Raw genomic sequence first — 22,534 nt, 5'->3', positions numbered from 1 at the left:
TAAAGGGATAGTTCACCCAAAAATTCTGTCAGTATTTACTCACCCTCATGTTGTTCCAACCCCGTAAGACCTTCGTTCATCTTCGGAACACGAATTAAGATATTTTTGATTAAATCTGAGAGCTGGATCACTCCTCCATAGGCTTCTAAGGGATTGAAACTTGCCAGCCCCAAAAAGTTATTAAAGATATCGTTAAAATAGTCCAAGTGACTACAGTGGCTCAATCTTAAGTTTATCAAATGACGAGAATACATTTTGTGTATTCAAATTTATTTCAACTATTCATTTCCTTCTCTGTGGGACTCGAGTCAGTTCACTAGTGATATAGTGCAGTGCTTCTGTGTTGTACGTCACACGCATCACACACATGACTAGCGTCGGCCAATAGTGAGCCTACGTATGACGTAGCTCTATGCAATCACACTACGTTAACTGACTAGAGGCCCACAGAGAAGGAAATGAATAGTTGAAATAAAGTCGTTATTTTTGTTTGTTATAGCGAACAAAAAGTATTCTCTGGCTGGCAAGTTTCAATCCCTTAGAGGTTTATGGAGTGATCCAGCTCTCAGATTTCATCAAAAATATCTTAATTCGTGTTCCGAAGATGAACGAAGGTCTTACGAGGTTGGAACAACATGAGGGTGAGTAATTACTGACAGAATTTTCATTTTTGGGTGAACTATCCCTTTAAGCAGGTTCCCTTTCAAGAATGGTCGCTTCGTAATGCGTAGCTAATACGCAGTGGGGAAACTCCTTTCCTTGAGAGTATTGAAGCCTATATTTTAAAATGCAGTGCAGCTGCACAGCAAGCACGAGCAGAGCGTCTAGCTCGCCCATTGGCTGTGCTACAGCAACTGCACACCCTACGGTGAGGCGGCTCAGACGCGCGAACCAATCAGTCAGCTTCGCGCTAAGCACGTCAGAGCCCTTCAGGGTGGGCGTGGCCTATGGCTATAAAAGCCAAACTATTTCACCATAGTATCAGATTTAACCCTCTGGGGTCTAAGGTGTTTTTGGGGTCCTTGAGATGTTTTGACATGCCCTGACATTTGTGCTTTTCAGTTGCTTATAAACATATTAATGGCAAAGTTGTCATTACACTCTATTTAGCACAAACAGGGCTACCATAATATGTGAGCAACATGTATGTACATGTTTGTATTTTTGAGAGAATATTGTTTATGCATGGTTACTGAAAAAACTAAGACTTAAACTTTCTGAAATAAGGCCACAAAATACATACTAAATATGTGTCCACAAGACTTTTGACTAGTGGATGTTGTCGCCTAGAGTTTTTGCTTCAAAATGATCTGAAAATCATCCTGCCTAATCATTCACATAAAACAATACATTGATTTAAATTTTGTAAGACACTTTTTGTTTGGAAAGGCAAGATGCGTGGGGGTGTGATTCACACCTGAGAAGACAATGACCTGCATAATGAGTTGCATAATAAACCTTTCACACAGGTGTCACTGGGTACCAAAGAATGCGAGGACAAAATACATTATATATATATTTTACAAGTTGTAATTGTAACGTATTTGTAATTGGTTACAATTTCTAAAACAATTACAATTTTAACAATATTTCGAGTGTCATCTTTCATTTTATCATACGTATTTCAAAGGTAAGGATTCATTAGTTTGAATATTGGAACAAACACTATAATAACATCTTAGTTGATAATTCAATATACCTACTTTATTTTTGACAAAACATCCCATACTATATAATTAACATATGATAGTCTGTAAGATATCGTGTTTATGATATATTAGCATATAAATGTTAATTTGCAGTTTGTTGCTTATACAAAGACACTTTATTTCAACATATTTCAGTCTATTTTTACTCATCTCAGTAGGCTATACTAATATAGTTTGGATGTGTTCATGTAAAAATAACATGTTTACTAATGTAGGTGTGAGAGTGAATGAACGGCACAGATGCGCACTGTACAGCTGTAGTAAACTGTGCCATTCATTCATTCACACACCGACACGCAATTCATATTTAAACAGTCTTTTTGGGTTTTACAGACACTATTCAGTATCGCGATTAAAACAAAGCACTTAAGAATAAATAACATACTACATTAGTTGCATCTGTTGCTCCTCGAAATGAAGCTACCAGCAATTCTGAGGTAACTTTTCCAGGATTATTACGATAGTATTGTTCCTCAAAGCGTAGCAAGACGAGGTAAAGTACAAGATTCTTATTAAACTTGATGTGTTTTATCCAGCTGATGTGGGCGTTGGCATGTTTGCATGGCTTGCCTCAGATCATTTGGTTTTGAATAGTGCGCTCTCTGTGAGCGTGGTCACATTAACACTTAATAAGCTATAATGAGCTGAAAGGAAAAAGACTGACATCTCTTTCTTTTCATACAGATTACATAAACTGAGAATAATTGTTTTTTATATATATTACTTCATTTAAAAGAAGAGAATTCAAGCTTCATAAAGAAAAATCTCTCGTGCCTGTGTGACAAGTATTCGCTGAGTTAGTTCATTTTCGGGCGCGTTTCAGAATGGACTTAACTGACAGAGAAGGCAAAATTCGCATCATGTTTATTTTTCTATATTTGACAAAAAGCACAACACTTTGTTTTTATTGTGAGTATACACAAAAAAATAGACAATTAACATGATCGAATGATGTGTAACACTTATATGTAAGATCAAAATCAACAGAGTATTTTGAGTCTCTTTTGCACTGATAAGAAAAAAAGCAAGCTGGTCACGCCGGCGTTAAGGTTAATTTCCTTCAGCGACCTTCACGGCTCTGCCTCCTCACGAAGCTGTCGCCGTGAAATCAAGCCTTAATCAGCCAGAACGAGCCTAACTGCAGCGGACCAACGCCTTCTTCACTGCTAGAAGCCGCTTCTCTTTTGTCGCTGTTCTCATGTGGCCATCCGGCGACTACGCTATATCCTTTTTCACGATACTGTGTGTTTGCCGTTGCGACACAGTTTATAAAAGAGCAAATTTCAGAGAGCACGAGTGTTGTTTGCAAAAGCCTCGTCTCTCTGCACCTCGTGCGGTTCTCTTCTGCACGAGGCGGATGGCCACAAGGAGTGCGAGCACTCCCGCGCACGCTGATGCCGCACTCTCTGCCGAAAGCTGCTCTCAGTGCGAGGGTCTGCCCATCTCCATGCTGCGGACGCGGTTAGCTCTCTTCAAACAAGTTGGCAACACCGCTTCGACCTCGCTTCCATTTCCCTCCCTACTTCAGCCGCTGAAGAAGCAGCGCCTCAGCCAGCGGCAGCCCGAGCTTATGGATTTAAGCGAATCAGTTGACCCCGCCCTTCTCTCCCAGTCAAGTGCGAGTGTGGCCAGGACTAATTCCGACATGGAGATGCTTTGCATCCTCCCCGCGGTCGTGGCGAGAGTGGGCCTTGCCCGAAGAACCTGCTAAGAGCCGGTTGGACGGATGGTTTCTGCCCGGACGCCAGCAGGCCCCCCATCACAAGCCAGCACTGTTTTTTCCCTGAGGTACACAATGAGCTCACAAAGTCATGGCGCGGCCCTTACTCGGCGCGCACAAGCTCTTCTGCTTCCGCAACGCTCTCCTCTGTTGACGGTGTGCCGTGGAAAAGGGATACGAAAAGCTGCCTCCCCTCGAAGAAGCGGTCGCCGCTCATCTCTGCCCGCCCACCGCTGCTGGATGGAGAGCTAGAGCAGTTCACCCATCCAACCCCTACCGAAACACCTCAGCCCTCGCTGGAGGCGCCTTTACCACTTCCAGCCAGGCTGCTTCGGCCCTGCACACCATGGTGGTGTTGCAGGTTTTCCAGGCCAAGCTTCTCCAGGCTATGGACGAGTCTGGCCTGAATCCTGAGTCATTCAAAGACCCTCCACCGGCCTCTTCGGCCCAGCTGTTAAGGTGTTCTCGGAGCGCTTCTCTGAAGCGCAGACGTCGTCACAGTCTATGCGGCACTTCCTGCCCAAACGCTCCAGCTCTGCCTCGATTCACCCCAAGAGAACGTCGCCTCCTCAGCTTTAAAATGCAGCGCTTTGGGTCTCTCAGCCCCGCCCTGTGGCTGACACCTATCGCCGCTCACGGCCGGCTGAGCACTATCTGCACCCAGGGCCCCCGACCTAGGATTGTGTTGGACCCTGAGCCCCCGAAGACCTCCTAGCAGCAGGAGGAAAGAGAGAGGTATTGAGTCTCGGCGCGGCCGGACAACCCTCAAAAATAGCTCACCTAAATCTCCCAGCTCCCTGTTTAGTTATGGCGGCTGTGGAATTTTCTACTGCAGTCAATGGGCCCGTTGCACAGTAGCCCCCCCCCCCCCCCCCCCCCCCCCCCCCCCCCCCCCACAAAAAGAGCACAAAAAGAGATTGTAGGCGGCCCATCCCCAGTTGTCACTTTATCTCTATCCAGTCCAGAAATGAGTATGTGCACAAAACACAACACACGGGTAATAGGTCCCCCTATGCTAGGTGGCCCATCCCCAATTTTCATTCAACCAAAATCAATGCTAATCAATGCTAAATACCAGACAAATCCTCGTGCAAGATCGTCCGGGGGATTGGTTTTTCACAGTGGATCTGAAAGACGCCTACTTTCATATACAGATAGCGCCCCATCACAGGCCATTTTTGAGATTCACCTTTAAGGGGCTTATCAATAAACTGTCCTACCGTTCGGTCTTTCTCTAGCACCCCGTACATTTACAAAGTGCATGGATTTTTACAGTATTATACAATGATGCCATTTTGTTTGTTTTTGATCCATTATTTTCAGTGTGTGTTTATATAGTGAAATAATGGGTTTAACAGTTGACTGTGAAGCCTGTCTCCATACAGTAACACAATAAGAAAGATAGGAAAATATCATGGCATGCATAAACAGTTGAGCTGCCTTGAGGGGTATGAAATGTCTAATCATTCTAAAACAGTTCAAATTAGTCTTTACAGTTTTGCATAGTTTTTTAACGTTTATCAATTTTAAGTTCGGGGTCCAAAATTACACCTAAGAATTTCAAAATCAAATTGTCTAAGAGAAAATAGTCAATGCGAGTGTAAGTGTGATGGACATTAGAGTAGGAGAATACTTTTTGATTTTTAAATTTGAATCTCCAAATGTCCCGAAACACCATTGTGAGCTATGAAATCATTGACAACTTTTGCAGATTTAGTGAGGGGTTGGGCCTTGTTTGATATGTCTAACACGGTGTTGAGTACACAGTTAAAGTCGCCCCCTATTATCAACTTATAATTGTTATCACAGGGAATGGCGGAGAATAGTTTAAGCTTTGTTGTCAGATTATCATTGCGTACATTAAAAGCTAGTTTTTCGTCCAACTATGTACTGTAAAGACCACCCATTGGCCCAACCAACGACAGAATCCAATGGTGTGGGCAAGGGTATTTTGCGTGTATGTGTTTTCAGCGCTTCAGTGAAGTTCACTTTATTTAATAGAATTTAGTTTTACTATTATTTTAGCTCTACGCTTAATCTGACTCCAATTTCAAATGAAAATAAAATTTAGATTGTGTTTCTTATTAGAAAATAATCATAAATATTAATTATGATTTAATTTAGATCTGTAATTATTCTGAGTATCCCATACTTTCAATTATACGTTCATTAAAGGACCCAGTAACGCTTTGAGACGTCACGTCGCGAATGTGCACTCACGATCACAAACTAGCCAGTTCTGAAATAGTCAGAGGATGCAGTGCGAACTATTTTACCCTTAAGATGCCACTCAATGCTGGCTCATAACAAAAGGTGTAATTTTTGTAATAGTCGCAAGATGCAATGTGCTAAATCAGTAGTCAGAAATCGGAAGGTCTCCTTGATGCGCTCCATGCTCCATTCATTAGTGCCTTCAGTGTGATCTATCCTGGAAGAGATTTGCGGAAACACCAGACTACACATTAATCCATACTAGAAAAATGATTTCAGAATAATGCAGAATAAATCAAATATAACCTTTTATAACATAACACAAGTAAATGATTAAAAGCCAATTCAGAAATAATAAATACATAACATCAATTGCTCAAAGATGACTCTAAGAGTAAGAAATACATTCCTGACAGAGACACACAGTGCTGTGTGTGTATGTGTGTGTGTGTGTGTGTGTGTGTGTTCCACTGACCCAGCACTGCATGGGGGTTTTCCTGGTTACAGTTTCCCCAAGACTGCTCTGCCACTTACCCTTATATACCCAGACCAGAACAAAAGGCTTGTACAAATATGTTTTAGAGTTGTTTTGGGTCTATTCGTGTACCCCAGGGGGGTAACACCTGGTTTCAGGGGAGAGGAGAGAATTATCAGATAACTTGAAGAGACACCACCCAAAGAGGAGAACAGGATTCTCCTAAGTGTTCAATCTTTCTCATAATACCAATGACTGCAATGAAATTAAGACCATTTTACCAATCGCACAGACATTTAAAATGATACCAAACATGAAGAGGAAAACCAATAGATTCACAAGAGACATCATATGTGATATATAGACATTCTCAGTGAACTTGGATCAGGGGGAAAGGAAGGGAGGAGGGAGAGGGGGATGCAGAGATAAGGAAGGAGAAAAGTTTGGACAAGACAATGTCCTGTGCTCTTTCTTTGCGATCTTCTGTCCAGGGTGCGTTTTATGGCTTTATTGCATGCAGGGTGAGTTTTTATAAGAGCAAAACACTAAAATATCTCCATATTCTGTCTGTGGGGAATTGATTTGATGATTGTGGTTTGCTATTGGCTGATCTCATGTGATTGACAAGTTGCCCCGCCCTCGTCATCAGAGAAGAGAAGAGATGCTGCAAGAGGAAGTTATTCTGATTCAAGATTACCAGGAACAGGAATTTAACACAATAATGATGTGCACAGATAAATTATCTATAATAAACACTGCAATATTCCATAAAAAATAAGAATGATCCATTTTGATTTCATGTTGACTTTAATGTCTGTTGTAACCTAGTCTTTAAAAGAGTAATTTAGAGTACGAATAAATTCACACCTGGACAAACACTCAATTACATGAATTGATTTATTTGATTATTTTTTACTGTCAGTTAAAAGAATAACTAACAAACAACATCAGAATGAGGTTCAGATAACTGATCGCTTAGGTATTTTTAAGGTGACTTCTTGGACCCATTGGAATGTGACAGATGTGTGAAGCTCATATTTGTGAGGATATCTTGGCGAACTCAAGCTCAGTTTGTTGAATGCAGTGTGTGTGCTCTCTAGCTCCCCCTGTAGGTGTTGTACGAGTATCTGCTCACCAGCAGCGGCACATGAAAGCTCTGATCAGCAGCGCTTACAGTGAAGACAATCTAAATCAAGAAGAATAAACACATTAGCATTCAGACTGTAAATACAATCAGTTCGTCATTAGTCTTTCGTACAAACCTCAACATAAGGGTAAAAGCTGGACTGTCCCAAACTCTCCCAGTACTGGCCCGTCTCGAAGCGCATCTTGTACATTCCTGGAGTGAAGGCGTCGCTGGTTATCAGTCCTGGACAGCGTCCGTCCTCATCCGTGTTTCTGGAGAAATCAGTGACACACCAACATCATGACATTTATTTTCCAGGGTTTTTATTTTAAACCTCTCCTAGTTTGACCCAAACCACTTTGGACATTTTCGATAGCAACAGTTTTCAGAACACTGTTACAATAATTAAACATTTTTTTGGACAGAGCGAAGACTTGACACAAGTGATCTCAACAGAGCTGAGTATTAGCATTAGCATGCTAGCTAGGGTGACCAGAAACCCCTTTTTACTAAGGACAATCCTGGTTTTTGTTGTCCTGTTCTGACTGAACTTGTCCCTTTCCCTGGAAATATTGCTGTTTTACAGCACGTTCAAAATACCCTGCAAAAACGTTTCAAAATTTCAGAAAAATTGTAATTACTGTATACAATATAGTCATAGTAATTAAAATGTTAAATACAATTAGATTATTTGTTAAATTTGGTTTTATTTATATTTTCTTATTTATTTTGGTTTATTTTTGCAGAATATTTTTGAATATAGTGAACATATTGTTTTAGAATATACTGTTTTGGTCTGTTTGCTATTTGCAGTGGTTATTATTTACTATTTTTCATAGTGTTATTTTTAGTAAAAACCTAGTTGGCATGCACGCCTGTACACAACTCTACATGAAAATTTACTAAATATTGGATACAACAGTCCATTTTAATGAGACTAAATAATTAGTACTAATACTTTTTAATACTTGAAAGATTTCAAATATATTAATTGCCATTTAGGATTTTTTTTTTTTCACTGCTTGTCGCTACACATTCTGACATTGCTTTCTCTGTGTAGGATACAGGCAATGCTTTATTATTACTAATATTATTGATGTTTTATTCTCATAATTTGTCCAAAAGTATTAGACATTTGCAGCAGTTTTGGAATCGAGAGCCACAACAAAGTTGTATTAATTGTATGAATGCTCAATGGCTGTTTTAAAGGTGAAGTGTAATTTCGGAATTGACAAAAATAATGACTATTTTCAAACAGGTTTTCGAAACAGATAGTCCCACCCCAAACTCACATGATTGGTTGAGCCAGTGTTACTGCGTCAGGGAGATGCTGAAACGCTCAAAAACAGCCAAAGATGAGATGCGTGGACTCACCCGACGGTCACTAGGCTCCAGACGGTCATGCGGGGGTCCAGGCGGTGTAGACTGAGGGCCATCCGTGCCGCTGGGACCCCGTCCCCGGTGTTCAGCACATGCGTAGTGAGGGGACCTTTCACTGAACCCATCGCTCTCAACCCTACAACACAGGAGAATCAGCCCGTCCCATGCATTTATTATAAGACCATGTACGGGCAACTTCCACATGTTAAACCTGAACCACATTTAAAATGACTCGACTCACTGAATGACTGAAGAGTTGAGTAAGAAGATATTGAGATCTTACCTGTTATGAAGTCAGTGTCATCTGGCTGTGTGTCGCCGTTTATATGAGGATGATCTGGACACTGTTTGATTAGTTTCAATGAGTTAATCAACAAAACAAACCAGCGTAAGCACACATGCAGGGTTAATATTTAAGCAAACCGGCGTTAAAAAGTTCCAGTATCACAAACCTTATATAAATTACAACAAAACAAAGACAAGATATCTGAATCTACAATCCTACCTTGAAGTCCGAGTTGAAATCCTGTTAGAGGGCAGATGGACTTTGACCTCTAGTAACTTGTTTGATTTGGTTGTTTAGATGAGTGGAAAAACATGAAGGTTAACGCTAGTCACAGTGACAAAACAGCTGGAGTTCAGATCAATGGTTTCAGTCTTCAGAGAGACAGAGCTACATTTTATTCCATTAGGAACATTAACTTACATTATTACACTATATTGTGCTCAACAGATCATTAATTATAAAGTTAACAAGTAGTTAAAATGTCATGAAGATTGAACTTCTATCCTCTGCTAGACTGCCTTCAGGTTCAAAACCATGATGATTGTACAGATAATGGCTTTTGAATAGTATTTAAACTCTTTCATTATTATATTCAGGCAGCATACTATACATGAATGTATTTTTATTTCTGTTGGTGAATACATTCAGAATTGTGTGATACAAACAAATGTAGCATTCCCATTATATTTTACATAATCACAGATATATATTACGAAAGATACACAAGCATGCAGCGGGAAACCGCTTTACCATGTTATGCCTTATTTCAAAGAACGGTTTCCATAAGTGATACATTTTTACATGAAAAAATGACATATGCTGGTCATAAATCTAGTCATGAAACTAAATTGGCCAGACTGATTGATGAGCAGATAGTAAATTACATTTGGGTTCTAATAAGTGTTTTAAATACATCTCATTTTAAATCTTAAATCTCACATAAATTTAATAAATATAAGTAATTGAATTAATTTTATATATGTCAGGGCAGAAGGGTTAGTTCTTCGGTATGGGGTTATCAGTTGATATAGATTTATTTAGATATCGTTATTGGCATCAGCCGTTTAACAACTCATATCAGTAACCCATAACTATTGCGTACATATCGTAAAATTATGTATGTAGGATATTTGCAATAACATGGTGTGTCTGTGTTTCCATCTCCTTCAATATTATCGTATCAGTACTTTACTGATTGAAATGTGGAAAAACACCATGTAGTTAAAATAAGTCATAAAATTATCAGCAGCGTTTGACAACAAAATTGAGTTTGTTTCGGTGTGTTTGGACAGCTGCTCCTGAACTGGATTCAAACACTTCAAGCTGAAATCAATGATCCTGAATGAGTGTTTCAGCATCAGTCCATCACTGAACTACTGAACTCGTGAAGATACGAGCTGATATCACTCAGCTCTGCACTCATGTTTAGTTTACAAGATGACAGCTTCAACGGATCAGTGGAAATTATCCAGACATCTCCTCGTTTTTAATGGTCCTTTTCTTTACACCATCACTGATTAATCCTGTGGCTTTTCCCAAATAACTTGGCGTGTCTGTGAGAAAGAGCAACAGAGCAGTTAGAAAAAAATATCAGTTTCATACAGTTTATTTAACACAAATAGTTACAGGTTTTAACTTACCTGAAGTCTTTACATGTAGAACAAATCTGGTTCATAGTCATTAACCTGGCAAACACATGCATGGACACATGTTAAACAAAAAATCTTAAATTGCTATAGTATTATATCATTTTTGTATATCCTGAAATATTGTAGGAAGATGTTTTAGTCCAAAAAATAAGTTTGCTCGATCACAATAACAGAAATTTACCAAGGTGACCATAGTTTACATTAAAACGCCATTATTACTACAGATATTGTTACTAGGCGAGTCTCAAGAAACCTGGGCAGGTTCTTGACAGGTTTTGACTCAACTACTGTAAAATCATAATAAATGAATACAAATCCTCCATCAGTAATTATAAGAAGCTTCACAATCTTAAGAATTTTTAATTGAACTTTAACAGCAGCCATAATATCTATAATGAAATATGAACAGTACATTTATAAAACATCTTGGGTTACAAATGTAACCTAGGGTTCCTGAGAAGGGGACAAGGCTCCTAAGCGTGACCGGTGTCTGAAGCATGTGTGTAAACGCAACAATTGTATTGGCCGGCAATAGCCTATGTTGTCACTACCAGTGTGGCCGTGAGTATAAGAGCGCACCTGAGGAACACATCATCCTCTTGTTGTCTAAAGTGTGGCAGGCACCTCGAAAGCATTAGTATTTATTACTTTATTAGTACTGTATTAGTGACAGTTTAGCCATAATTATTGGCTTATTTAGATCAAATTGTCTTTATTACACTAGTGTAAGACTGGAAAAACTGGAAGGAGTTTAAGAGAGGGCCACTCTCTGAGAAAACAAAGGAAATTAACATTTGAACTCCCCCTCATGCACTATTGAGACGAAGGTCTCACCTCCCTCATCCTAATCTACATTTCTCTCCCCCATTCTTCATCCTGGCAGAGATCTCCCAAACTCACACAAGAATCTAAATGGTTTAATGTGAATGATTATCATCGAGTTTTATACATGTTTGGTATTATTTGAAATGTCTCGGTGCGACTGGTACAAATATCTCATTCCCTAAGAAGTAAACCAAAAGGTAATAAATATCTTAGGAAGTTTAGAAACATCTTCCACAATGGAGGGTGTGTCTTTGAGTTAACACCTTCTGACCATTTGACTGAATGGTAATTTTCCACTGCTAGCAAATGGTGACTTACCACTGTGGATGATGTTTAGATTTGAAATGAGGTCTGGGTATGTAATGCAGCGAGAGCTCGGGCCTTTTCTGTATCTGAGATCGGCCCGTGAGGCTGAGAGTTGCGAGACTCTCAGCCTCACGCATTTCTTGTCGGGTAAACTTTTTCCTCTTTGTTCTAGAGCATTTGATGTTTTGCATTGATTATCTTTGAATTGATTATGAAATTGTAATGATACATTTACCTGACATATTAAATTGTGACATTTGATTATTCTAATTGACTTTGACATTATTTTCATTCAAGAGTTTAAAAGAATAGTAAAACATTCGCTCACATTTAATGATGCACAGATATCATTAAAGCCTTTTCATTTATGGAGTCAGATGAAATAACGAGTATATACATATGAAAAAATTTATTGAATTTAACCAAAAATACTTTGCCGCGAGAAAAGACAGTAATACGCAAAGACCTTCACCGCTAATTCGAATACCGCCATTGGATCGAGTTAGACGGCTCTACACTAGTTTAGCAATTTATAACAGTAAACCAGCATTAATTTAACAGTTACTAGCTTCAAATTGTTCAGTTAACTTTATAGATGGGGAATCACTGAAATATAACTAAGTACATTACTACAGAAACATAATATATAGTTTGCTAAGTTGTAAATAATGGCTAAAACGAGTTTACTGTACATTAAGTTAATAATTATTTACTAGCTTATTTATCGCATGAATGTGGATCCTTCAATAGCTAATATGTCCTAAATATATGTTAAGTTAATCATTAATTACAAGTGTGTTCATGCTTAACTAATGCATAATTGTGAACAAATTAATCATTAATTACTAGTTTATTTATGCTTAAATAATGCATAATTCTGGACCCTTAAAATGAAGTGTTACCAAACAGCTGAATCACAGAGGCCTCCAATGAGAAGGTATTGCAACAGGCAGTAACCATTTCACACCGGATTCCAGAGACATTCTTCCAAGCGAGTATCGACCCTCCAAGCGAGGGGAGTCACACTGCTCAGCCCATAAACGTGTTCTCCAGGCCTTGCAGAGCGTTGTGAAGTTAGAGACCTGCAATCCTGCGGGACCCAACACAACAGAGTGCGGCGCGGGACTAGATTTGATGGCTGAGTGCGGGCGGTAAGGTGCTTGTGTGTGTGCAGGTTGCGGGACAATAAAACGATTCGCGGGACTCCCGCAAAATGAAATATCTATAAATAAAACATCTAAAATCAAATAAATTGTTATTCATTTGTTGCACATAAGCAACAAGAACAAAAAAAAAAATGTACAGGCAATTTCTATTGATAACATGTTTTTGCAGCATTGTGCACTGTAGCCAATCGCAGACATATGTGGTGATTTCTTGAACGCAACGGCCAATCAAATGCATTTAAGATAGAATCCACTCACTGCTCAAAACTGAGTTTTTGTTCAGTGCTAAATTCTGCATGCGGGCAAATCCTCTGATTATAACAAACAAAGTGTAGACATTATGAACGATTCATTGTGCACCCAGCTTCATTGATAATAATAGAGATTTGTGAGATCGAGATGAACTGAGATGTCAGCTTTTTAGAAATTATTAAGGGAGCACACTTTGTGCGCATTCTGCCATGCCAAACCATGCACACAGTAGCCTATGCTTGCTTTTATGTTAAATTAAAAGTGGTTTGTCAATGTTGATGCTTTAATAAGCACAATTACTAGCACTTGCCTATTCTATTCTATTTGTTTTTCTGACATAAAACAAACAAAAAAACCTGTAATGTTTTACCTGTACAAGACTAACTGAGACTTGTTACAGCACTTGTATACTGTTGCGCTCTTCTATTGTTCTCCTCAGTTGTAAGTCGCTTTGGATAAAAGCGTCTGCTAAATGATTAAATGTAAATGTAATAACAAATAATTAATCTGAAGCATTTATGCTGATGTGTAGGCTGTGGCAACACGTAGGCTAACTTGCAAGTATGGACCTACAGAAAAAAATCTATTTATACTTCTATGCAGGCTTTTGCGGGCGGGGGCAGGAGCGGGACAAAACATGAATGTTGCGGGCGAGAGCGGGAGAGGGTAACATATTTTTTGTGGGAGTGGGACAGAATACTGCGGGAGGTCTCTACACTGAAGTAGCTCTGGGGGAGTGGAATACTCTACATGATGACCCTCGAGAACAAGAGGAAAACTGACAAGGAGGCCTATAGAAAGTCTCTCGACTTGAAATAAATATGTTGTTAAAAGAGGCGCCAGCAGGCCCACCGTTGAATACTGTAGGGCAAAGCACTCAGCAACAACCCTCTAAATGAGGTGAGTGCCACACAGGCTTGGCTAAAAAAACAATTTGTCCAGGAGGCTGAAAGCCCATCACAAGACAATCAGGTTATATGGGCTCTAATGGAGTGGGTATTGAGAGTGTTGAACAGTACAAGTATCCGTGTACTGTCTTCGATAACAAATTGTCTTTTTCTCCAAATACTGAAGCTTTGTGTAAAAGGGGCAGCAAAGTTTGTATTGCTTGCGGAAAATAAGGTTATTTAACGTGGATAAAACATTGATGTGTATGTCCTACAGATCCTATGTTGAGTCACTGTTATCTTTTTCACTGTTGTGCAGGTTTAATTCTCTAAATGTGAAAAACAAAAATTGTCTTGAGAGGATTGTAAACCAGGGAAGTAAAATAACGGGGGGGGGGGGGGGGGGGGATAATTTTTAACCCAAAAAAGTTACGGACTGCAGCTTTAAGGTAATTATGGGAAGGTACTTTTTAGAAAGGAAATTGTGTTTTTTTTCTTCCCTTGTATTGTGTGTATGCATTTTCTTGTATGACATGCTTGTATGCTGCAACCAAATTGCCTTCGGGAAATGAATAAAGATTAACTGATCTGAGAGAGCAATGCACTCTGCATACCAAACTTGACTCTCTAGAACAAGAGGAGGCCTAACTACGTATTATACTAGGGACATCCTGCCAAGGGTCCCGGAGAATCATACCACTGGACATAGCTATCCAGACAGAGCTCAGGGATTGCAGACTTCGGCAGGAAGACTCTCTAAATGAAGGAAGGTAATACTTCCTCATACTAGGGCTGCTTAACGAGGAGGCTCACAGAGAGCTATTTCACTTGTTGTTGCCCACATTAGGAGAGCTGAAGCCTTTCGCAAGGAAAGCCAGGCCGTTCGAATTCACTATCCCAGTGGTTAGCTCAAGGAAGTAGAGACTTCAAACAAACGACTCTCAATGGATGACCGAAAGCCTAACTTCGAAAAGACCGAGAGCCTATTGGCTCTGCTTTTCAAAAAGTAGCCAATGCTAGTTTTAAGAAAGAGCTCTAGATAGTGGAGGCCTCATCCTGATCATTCTCTAGAATGAAAAGAGGCTTGACGACACTACTCTAAGGAAGCCATCCTATTAGGTCTTACTGAAAGCCGTTCCACTTGAAACATCATATTAGTAGTAGAAGAGTGAAAACCTCATAGAATGACTCTCCAGAACGAGATCCTCCTCTAATAACTCCATATCCTAAAAACATTTTATTGAGGAGGCTCACAGAAAGCCTTGCCACTCGAAACAGCAGAGCTCAGAGGAGAGAACCCAAGCAGGATCAACCGCAGTCATGGAGGCACAAGTGAAGGAGATCTAATGAGCTGCAAAACGACTCACAAAAATTAGAGGTAACCTTGTTAATTCCAATGCCTAACCATACGGAGCACTAGAGAGCGAAGGTGTCAGCATGATGACCCTTTAAAAGAAATGCTCAATCAAAATAACTTATTAAGAGGGGCTTTCGCACCGGAGGAACCTTTTCTTAGTCCTGGAACTATTGGTGGAAGTACCCGGATTTTGGCGTGTTCGCACCACAGGAACTAGGAACGATTTTAGTTCTAGAAAATCCTTTTGGAGGAACTAATTTAGCTCCTACTACAGAGAAGGGTCTAAACCAGCACCAAAGGAACTATCCGCTATGTTAGTATAAGCTGATTAGTACACTACAGTAAACTGTAAACGCAGACTATAGCCCATATATTTACTCCAGAAACTAACTTTACACACATGGAAAACATTGATAGATGTGCCTCTTAATCTTTACACTGAGGGGAAAAAGAAAAGCAATTTTGAGGGGACCAAACGAAACATGATTGTGTATTTATGCTCAGCTAGCAACACTGGACATCAACCACAAGGCATACGCTAATAACTTTTCATATACACGGTCTACTTTCTATGTATACCAATTCTATCTAATAACGTATTAGACAGGACTGTTAGACAGATCATAAAGTATTGAACACTGAAAATGCGAGCGCTGTGAGCTCAGGCTCAGACGTTCTCAGCGCCGTCAAAAATAAAAGTCGCTACAATGCGGCTTACGTCACTTCAGAGTTCCTACTGGCGGTGCGAATGCAACCAGGAAAATGTTCCTAAGGGAACCATTAGTTCTCTGGGAACCACCCTGGTAGCTAGTTCCTAGAACTAAACTCCTAGAACTACCCGGTGCATAAGCCCCTAAAGAGGCCCTCAGAAAGCCACTCACTTTATTTTACAAAGAACAGACCTCTTAGGGAGCGAGGACTCAGTATAAAGACCCTGCGTATGAGGGGAGTAATGAAAACTAACGCTTAACTATGATCATGCTGGTGAAGGCACTTTTTTTTCTTAGAAAGCCATTCACCTGATAATAAAGCTCTTAGGGAGTGGGGTACTCAGTATGAAGACCCTCTGACGGGAGTACAACCAACACTTGACTAAATGAGATTGTCAAGGAGGTTTAGCAAAAGCCATTCAACTTAACTTAATCGGGGTAGTTTTATAATGCTTTGTCAGGGAGGCCCCCAGTGGGCCAACCTGACAAAAACCATAACTTCAATACCATAACATTAAGGAGGCTCAGCAAGAGCCATACAACTTCATGCTAAATAACTCAGAGGAGAAATGCCACCAGAAGAAGATAGAAAAACTCTTCAACTCTGGATAAGAAATCATATGCTCATTTTAAAGACCTGAGCCGAACCATCCGAAGGCAGATATTATCTTTGCCAAATCCATCGGTAGTCCAGCCCTATGGAGTACACAGCATATTGACTTAATCAGAGCTAGCAGGAAGAGTCCAAAAAAGAAAGGACTTCCCATCAGACTCCTCCCACACTCAACCTACAGACCCCCGATCGATCCCGCCTTGATGCTATGCCAGCTCCGGGACCCAGACCACAGGGTGCAGATGCTCACCTCTCACTAAAGAGAAAGTCAAGCATAGCGATCGCACCACACAGCATAACTCCCTCCAGAGCTGCACCCTCCGTTCAAACGCTAGATTCTGATCTCTGTAACGAGACACAAGCAAGAACAGAGTCTACTGTCATGAATGCATCGCTACGAGAATTTTTTCAACTCTTTCCAGGGCTAAATGTGCTCGTACAAACGCTGATATGGGTGGAGCTTCTCACCGCGACCGCATTACATAGGAGACATTTAACTCCCTCGAGAGCCGAACACGCTCCGTTCAACACTAGACTCTTATCGCTCTAATTAGAAAACAAGTAAGAACAGAGTCTGCTGCCATGAATGCATCGCTAAGAGTGCCTTTCTCTCCCTCAAGAGCTGTATGCGCTTGTGCAAGCGATGACTACTATCCCTCAGGAGAGAAAAAAGAAGCACAAAGCTTCTTACCAGTCTCTTTCAAGTGAGCATATCCAGCTTGCTGGAGGAGTCAAACACGTTTTACCCGTGGCGTTTCTGTCTGATACGTGCATACAGACAAAGAGCCTAAAGACAAGAAGAGGATGACGTGTTCCTCAGGTGCCCTTTTGTACTCTTGTACTGGTAGTGACGTTATAGGCTGTTGCGAACCAATACAATTGTCGCATTTAGACACGCATTTCAGACACCGGTCACGCTGTATGAGTTCCCATTCGAAAGGGAAATGCAGTTTTAATTTACGGGTAAAATTTATTTAATCACATTGTTCCTCTGTATTTGAGTCAGAATTGAGCATCAGGATTGTGTGTGTGTGTGTGCGTGCGTGTGTGTGTGTGTGTGTGTGTGTGTGTGTGTGTGTGTGTGTGTGTGTGTGTGTGTGTGTGTGTGTGAGTGGGCATGTTTAGTTATAGTGGGGGAAATAATTATTTGATCCCCTGCTGATTTTGTAAGTTCGCCCACTTACAAAGAAATGAAGGGTCTATAATTTTTATGGTAGGTTTATTTTAACAGATAGAGACAGAATATCCTGTGTTGTCTTGGCGATATGTTTTTGGTCATTCTCATGCTGGAAGACCCATCCACGACCCATCTTCAGTGTTCTGGCTGAGGGAAGGAGGTTCTCATCCAAGATTTTACAGTACATGGCCCCGTCCATCAGCCCCTCAATACAGTAAAGCCGTCCTGTACCCTTTGCAGAGAAACAGCTCCAGAGCATAATGTTTCCACCTCTGTGCTTGACTGTAGGGATGGTGTTTTTGGGGTCATAGTCAGCTTTTCTCGAGTTGAGTTGATGCCAAAGAGCTAAATTTTGGTCTCATCTGACCACAGCACTTTCTCCCAAGCCTTCTCTGAATCATTAGATGTTTATTGGCAACCTTCAGATGGGCTTGAACATGTGCCTTCTTGAGCAGGGGGACCTTGCGGGCGCTGCAGGATTTCAATCCATTGCGGCATAGTGTGTTACCAATGGTTTGCTTGGTGACTGTGGTCCCAACTGCCTTGAGATTAATGGTGTCACGATTTCGATTTTAAATCGAAATCGATCGAAATTAATTCACAATCTCAAAAATCGAAATAAAAAATGGAATCGTCGATGCTTCCACGCCCCCATGTCGCGCCCGTGATGGAAAGTTCGGATCGTTCTACTGACTCTATTGTTCAGTCTCGGACATCAAAATTAACTAATCTTTTTTCTAGTCATTTCAGGGGCTTTAAAACTTTTAACAGGCAAATTCCCCGAACACATCCACCTACGCAATCTTGATCATATTCTGAATTAAGAAATCATTATAATGCAGTCAAAAATAATTTACAGGGAACATTAATAATTACTTGACATTCCGAGTCTTTTGTTCATTTGTCGCGTGACAGAGGCAATGAACACACGTGTTGAAAGGCTGTGATTCCTCCGACTTAGATTCTGTGCCCGAGTCCGAACTTGGCCCGATCCGGGCCGATATTTCCCGTCACTATCCTCGGGCCAGGCTCTTGATCTATAGACGTGCACTCCCAACGCAATAGAGTGCGGCGCGGGACTAGATTTGATGGCCGAGTGCGAGCGCGGGCGGTAATGCACTCACTCTGTGTGTGCGGGAGAAAAAAATGATTCGCGGACTCCCGCAAACTAGAAATATCTATGAATAAAACATATAAAAACTAATAAATTTGTATTTATCTGTTGCAGAAAAGCAACAAGAACAACTAAAACAAAATAGAAACGATGTACAGGCCAGAGATTCTATTTATAACATGTTTGCAGCGTTGAGCGATTTAGCCAATCACAGACATATGTGTTGATTTCTTGAACGCAATAGCCAATCAGAAGCATTTAAGATAGACTCTCCTCACTGCTCAAAACGGACTTTTTGTTCAGTGCTGAATTCTGTAAGCTGGCAAATCCTCTAATTATAACAAACAAAGTGTAGGCTATATATTATGAAAGATTCATTGTGCAGTCAGCTTCATTGATAATAACAGAGATGTGTGAGATTGCGATTAACTGATGTCAGCTTTTTAGGAGCAACAGCAACCTGTGCTTAAAAAAATAAATGTAAAAATCAAGAATCGAATCGAACCGTGACCTTAGAATCGAAAATGTAATCGAATCGAGGATTTGGAGAATCGTGACACCCCTACTTGAGATCATTAAGAAGCTCCTCCCGTGTAGTTCTAGGCTGATCCCTCACCTTCCTCATGAGGCAAGATCTTTCATGGAGCTACAGGACGAGGGCAATTGATTTTTCATTTTGTATTTCTTCCATTTCTGAATAATCACACCAACAAAAGTCTCCTTCTCACCAAGCTTCTTGCTGATGGTCTTGTAGCCCATTTCAGCCTTGTGCAGGTCTACAATCTGGTCCCTGACATTTGACAGCTCTTTGGTCTTGCCCATGGTGGTAGAGAGGTTGGAATGGAAGATACAGATTCTGTGGACAGGTGTCTTTTATACACATAATGAGCTGACATTAGGAATACTTTCTTAAAGTCACAGGACTAATCTGTGTTCCACATGGGCATATAACCAGAGAATGTCCAATAGAAGAGAATTGGCACTGTCTGGTTACTTCCGGTTTCTGGACTGGCTGCAGTAACACGTCTCTGTCCATGCGGGAGCGCTCGCAGGCGAGTGCAGAATGAATGGGAGTCTATGGGGTTTCACCCCCAGAAATCCACTTTTCTCAGGATGTAATTTTTTGTCAAGTAATTTGAAAGTTGCATTCAAAAGGGGGGGGGCTAAGATAATATACTCAGCTGAAAATTGCATTTTTAAGTTCACTTATCTGTCCTAAAAATCCATTCAAAAATGTGATGACGTCACATAATAGCAGAATGCTAGCGTGTTCCGGCCAACAACGACCTAACCTGTAAGAAATCGAAAGGACATAAGTACTCGTTCATTCGACTTTTGGACTATAATCTATATTGAACTTGCGGAATCAACAATAAAATCTACGTTGATTCAACGACAAGCAGGAGAAAGGGATACATTTAGCTGTCTAGCTCCATAGACTCCCATTCATTCTGCACTCGCCCGCGATCACCTCCAGTGGAATTCTAATGGAACTGCAACCAAGATTATATACAATGGGGGTAATAGGAAGTGCCAAGGCTCTCCGTTAGACGGGCTCTGATATAACCAATCTGTGGGAGGCAGAATTTTTGCTGGTTAGTAGGGGATCAAATACTTATTTCACTCGATCAAATGCTAATCAATTTGCAACATTTATATAATGTATTTTTCTGGATTATTCTGTCTCTATCCGTTAAAATAAACCTCACCATAAAAATGACCCTTCATTTCTTTGTAAGTGGGCGAACTTACAAAATCAGCAAGGAATCAAATAATTATTTCCCCCACTGTATAGTTGTGAGGACCAAATGTCCCCACAAGGATAGTAAAACCTGATATTACCTACATTGTGAGGACCGCTGGCTGGCCCTCATAAGGGAAATGTATTAATAAACATAATAAATTGTGTTTTTTTGAAAATATAAAAATGCAGAAAGTTTTGTGTGATGGGAAGGTTTAGGGGTAGGGTTAGTGTAAGGGGAGAATCTGCCTGCTGCTGCTGCTGCTGTTGAGTTGGTTTGCGTCTGTAAGCTTCGTATATCTTTCTGTTTTGAATCAATATTTACTATCATTCCCTGTTGTTTATACTACTAAATATAACTAAGATGTTATACTACTAATATAACATCACATATTAACCTGACAACGCTAGCTTCAATCTAAATTGTTGCTGGTAATTCGCTAGCCTGTTATCCGTGTGCTCTTTATTTATTTATTTATTTCGCTTGCACCTTTTATAAGTCCATCAACAACTGTGGTGAGCAAGAATCAGTCAACAAACACGGTGAGTCATGTCATCATCTTCTCTTATTGTCACTTGCACTTCATGTAACGTATAGCATAGCCTTCTCTGTCAGCACAGGATTTACATGTGATAAATGCAGGGAGATAGTCAGGCTGACGGAGAAGATTTCAGAACTAGAGACACGCATCCAAACTTTAATTGAGGTTAATTGAGTGCAAGGGCTTTAGATACTGCTTTGGTATTATATTATATTATATTCATCCCTCTTGGGATGGTGCTGCTCTTCTCTCTAGAAATATGGCACATAGTCTTAGATCTCAAACATGAACTGGGGTTCAGGTCAGGAAGCAGACAAACTGGCTAAACCGACCATCTGCTAAGTGTCTCACGTCACCAAGGTCAGATAAATCCCATCCCAGACTCTTTCACCTAGATATCATCATATAGAGACTGTGTCTGTTCCCCGAATTAGGAAATACAAAAAACTTCCAAACCCATCTAAGGGTAAAAATTTAATTGAGGTTCAACAAATAAAAAATAGATATAATACAAATGAACAAATGATAAAGCTCGGGTTGCTGAATATTCGATCTCTTACTACAAAAGCACTTATTGTTAATTATATGATTACAGACTATAACCTAGATGTGCTATGTTTGACAGTCACCTGGCTAAAACCAAACAATTACATTACTTTTAATGAATCCACCCCCCCATATTACAGTTATAAACATGAACCTTGTCTGAAAGGCAAAGGGAGAGGTGTTGCTGTAATTTATAGTAGTATTTTCAGAATTACTAATAAGTCTAGTTTCAAATATATATTTTTTGAAGTGTTGGTGCTTAATGTAACAATATCTAGTGAACTTTTAACTCTCTCTTTTCCAGCACTTTAGACACAGTTGCTCCTTTGCGCTTAAAGAAGATTAAAGAAAATAGTCCAACGCCATGGTACAACGAGCACACCGGGCCCTTAAGAGAACAGCCAGAAAAATGGAGCGCAACTGGAAGAAAACTAAACTAGAGGCATTTCGCATTTCATGGAAAGAGAGCACTATTGCATACAGAGAGGCCCTAAAACTGCTAGATCTGCTTAGTTTTCAACCCTATTAGAAGAAAATAAACAAAACCCTAGGTATTTATTTGAAACAGTGGCTAAACTAAAGAAAAGTAAAGCTTCAACTCCAGACGTTTCCAAGCAGTACAGCAGTAATGACATTATGAATTTCTTTACTTACAAGATTGATAATATCAGGGAGAAAATTATAACTATGCAACCGTCTACTACAGTATTGCATCAGGCAGTGCATTGTAGTCTCACTGATG

The 22,534-nt window shown here is 40.2% G+C and overlaps 2 protein-coding genes across 2 annotated transcripts in view; both read right to left on the bottom strand.

The window, feature by feature from the left end:
* Nucleotides 1-6,994: 6,994 nt before the first annotated feature.
* urahb (urate (5-hydroxyiso-) hydrolase b) lies at nucleotides 6,995-9,270 on the bottom strand. The gene is made up of 5 exons (XM_077222521.1): nucleotides 9,127-9,270; nucleotides 8,905-8,965; nucleotides 8,616-8,757; nucleotides 7,378-7,513; nucleotides 6,995-7,301 (listed from the first exon to the last, which is right to left on the bottom strand). Exons 3-5 carry the CDS (start codon nucleotides 8,744-8,746, stop codon nucleotides 7,212-7,214), a joined length of 357 nt encoding a protein of 118 aa, XP_077078636.1. The 5' UTR covers nucleotides 8,747-8,757; nucleotides 8,905-8,965; nucleotides 9,127-9,270; the 3' UTR covers nucleotides 6,995-7,211.
* A 244-nt stretch (nucleotides 9,271-9,514) lies between these two features.
* LOC143731915 (uncharacterized) overlaps nucleotides 9,515-22,534 on the bottom strand; it is a 35,735-nt gene continuing 22,715 nt past the window's right edge. Inside the window, exons 6-7 of the mRNA XM_077222520.1 lie at nucleotides 10,548-10,592; nucleotides 9,515-10,460 (exon numbers count right to left, since the gene is read on the bottom strand). Of these exons, the coding sequence (XP_077078635.1) occupies nucleotides 10,557-10,592 (36 nt within the window). The 3' untranslated portion in view covers nucleotides 9,515-10,460; nucleotides 10,548-10,556. The remainder of the gene's footprint in view (nucleotides 10,461-10,547; nucleotides 10,593-22,534) is intronic.

Source organism: Siphateles boraxobius, unplaced genomic scaffold (genome assembly GCF_051911475.1).
Source record: "Siphateles boraxobius isolate OS27281-9 unplaced genomic scaffold, OSU_SipBor_1 88, whole genome shotgun sequence".
In the NCBI taxonomy this organism is placed as follows: Eukaryota; Metazoa; Chordata; class Actinopteri; order Cypriniformes; family Leuciscidae; genus Siphateles; species Siphateles boraxobius.
Note: the sequence above shows the minus strand (reverse complement) of the source record. Positions and strands in the feature narration are given on the sequence as shown.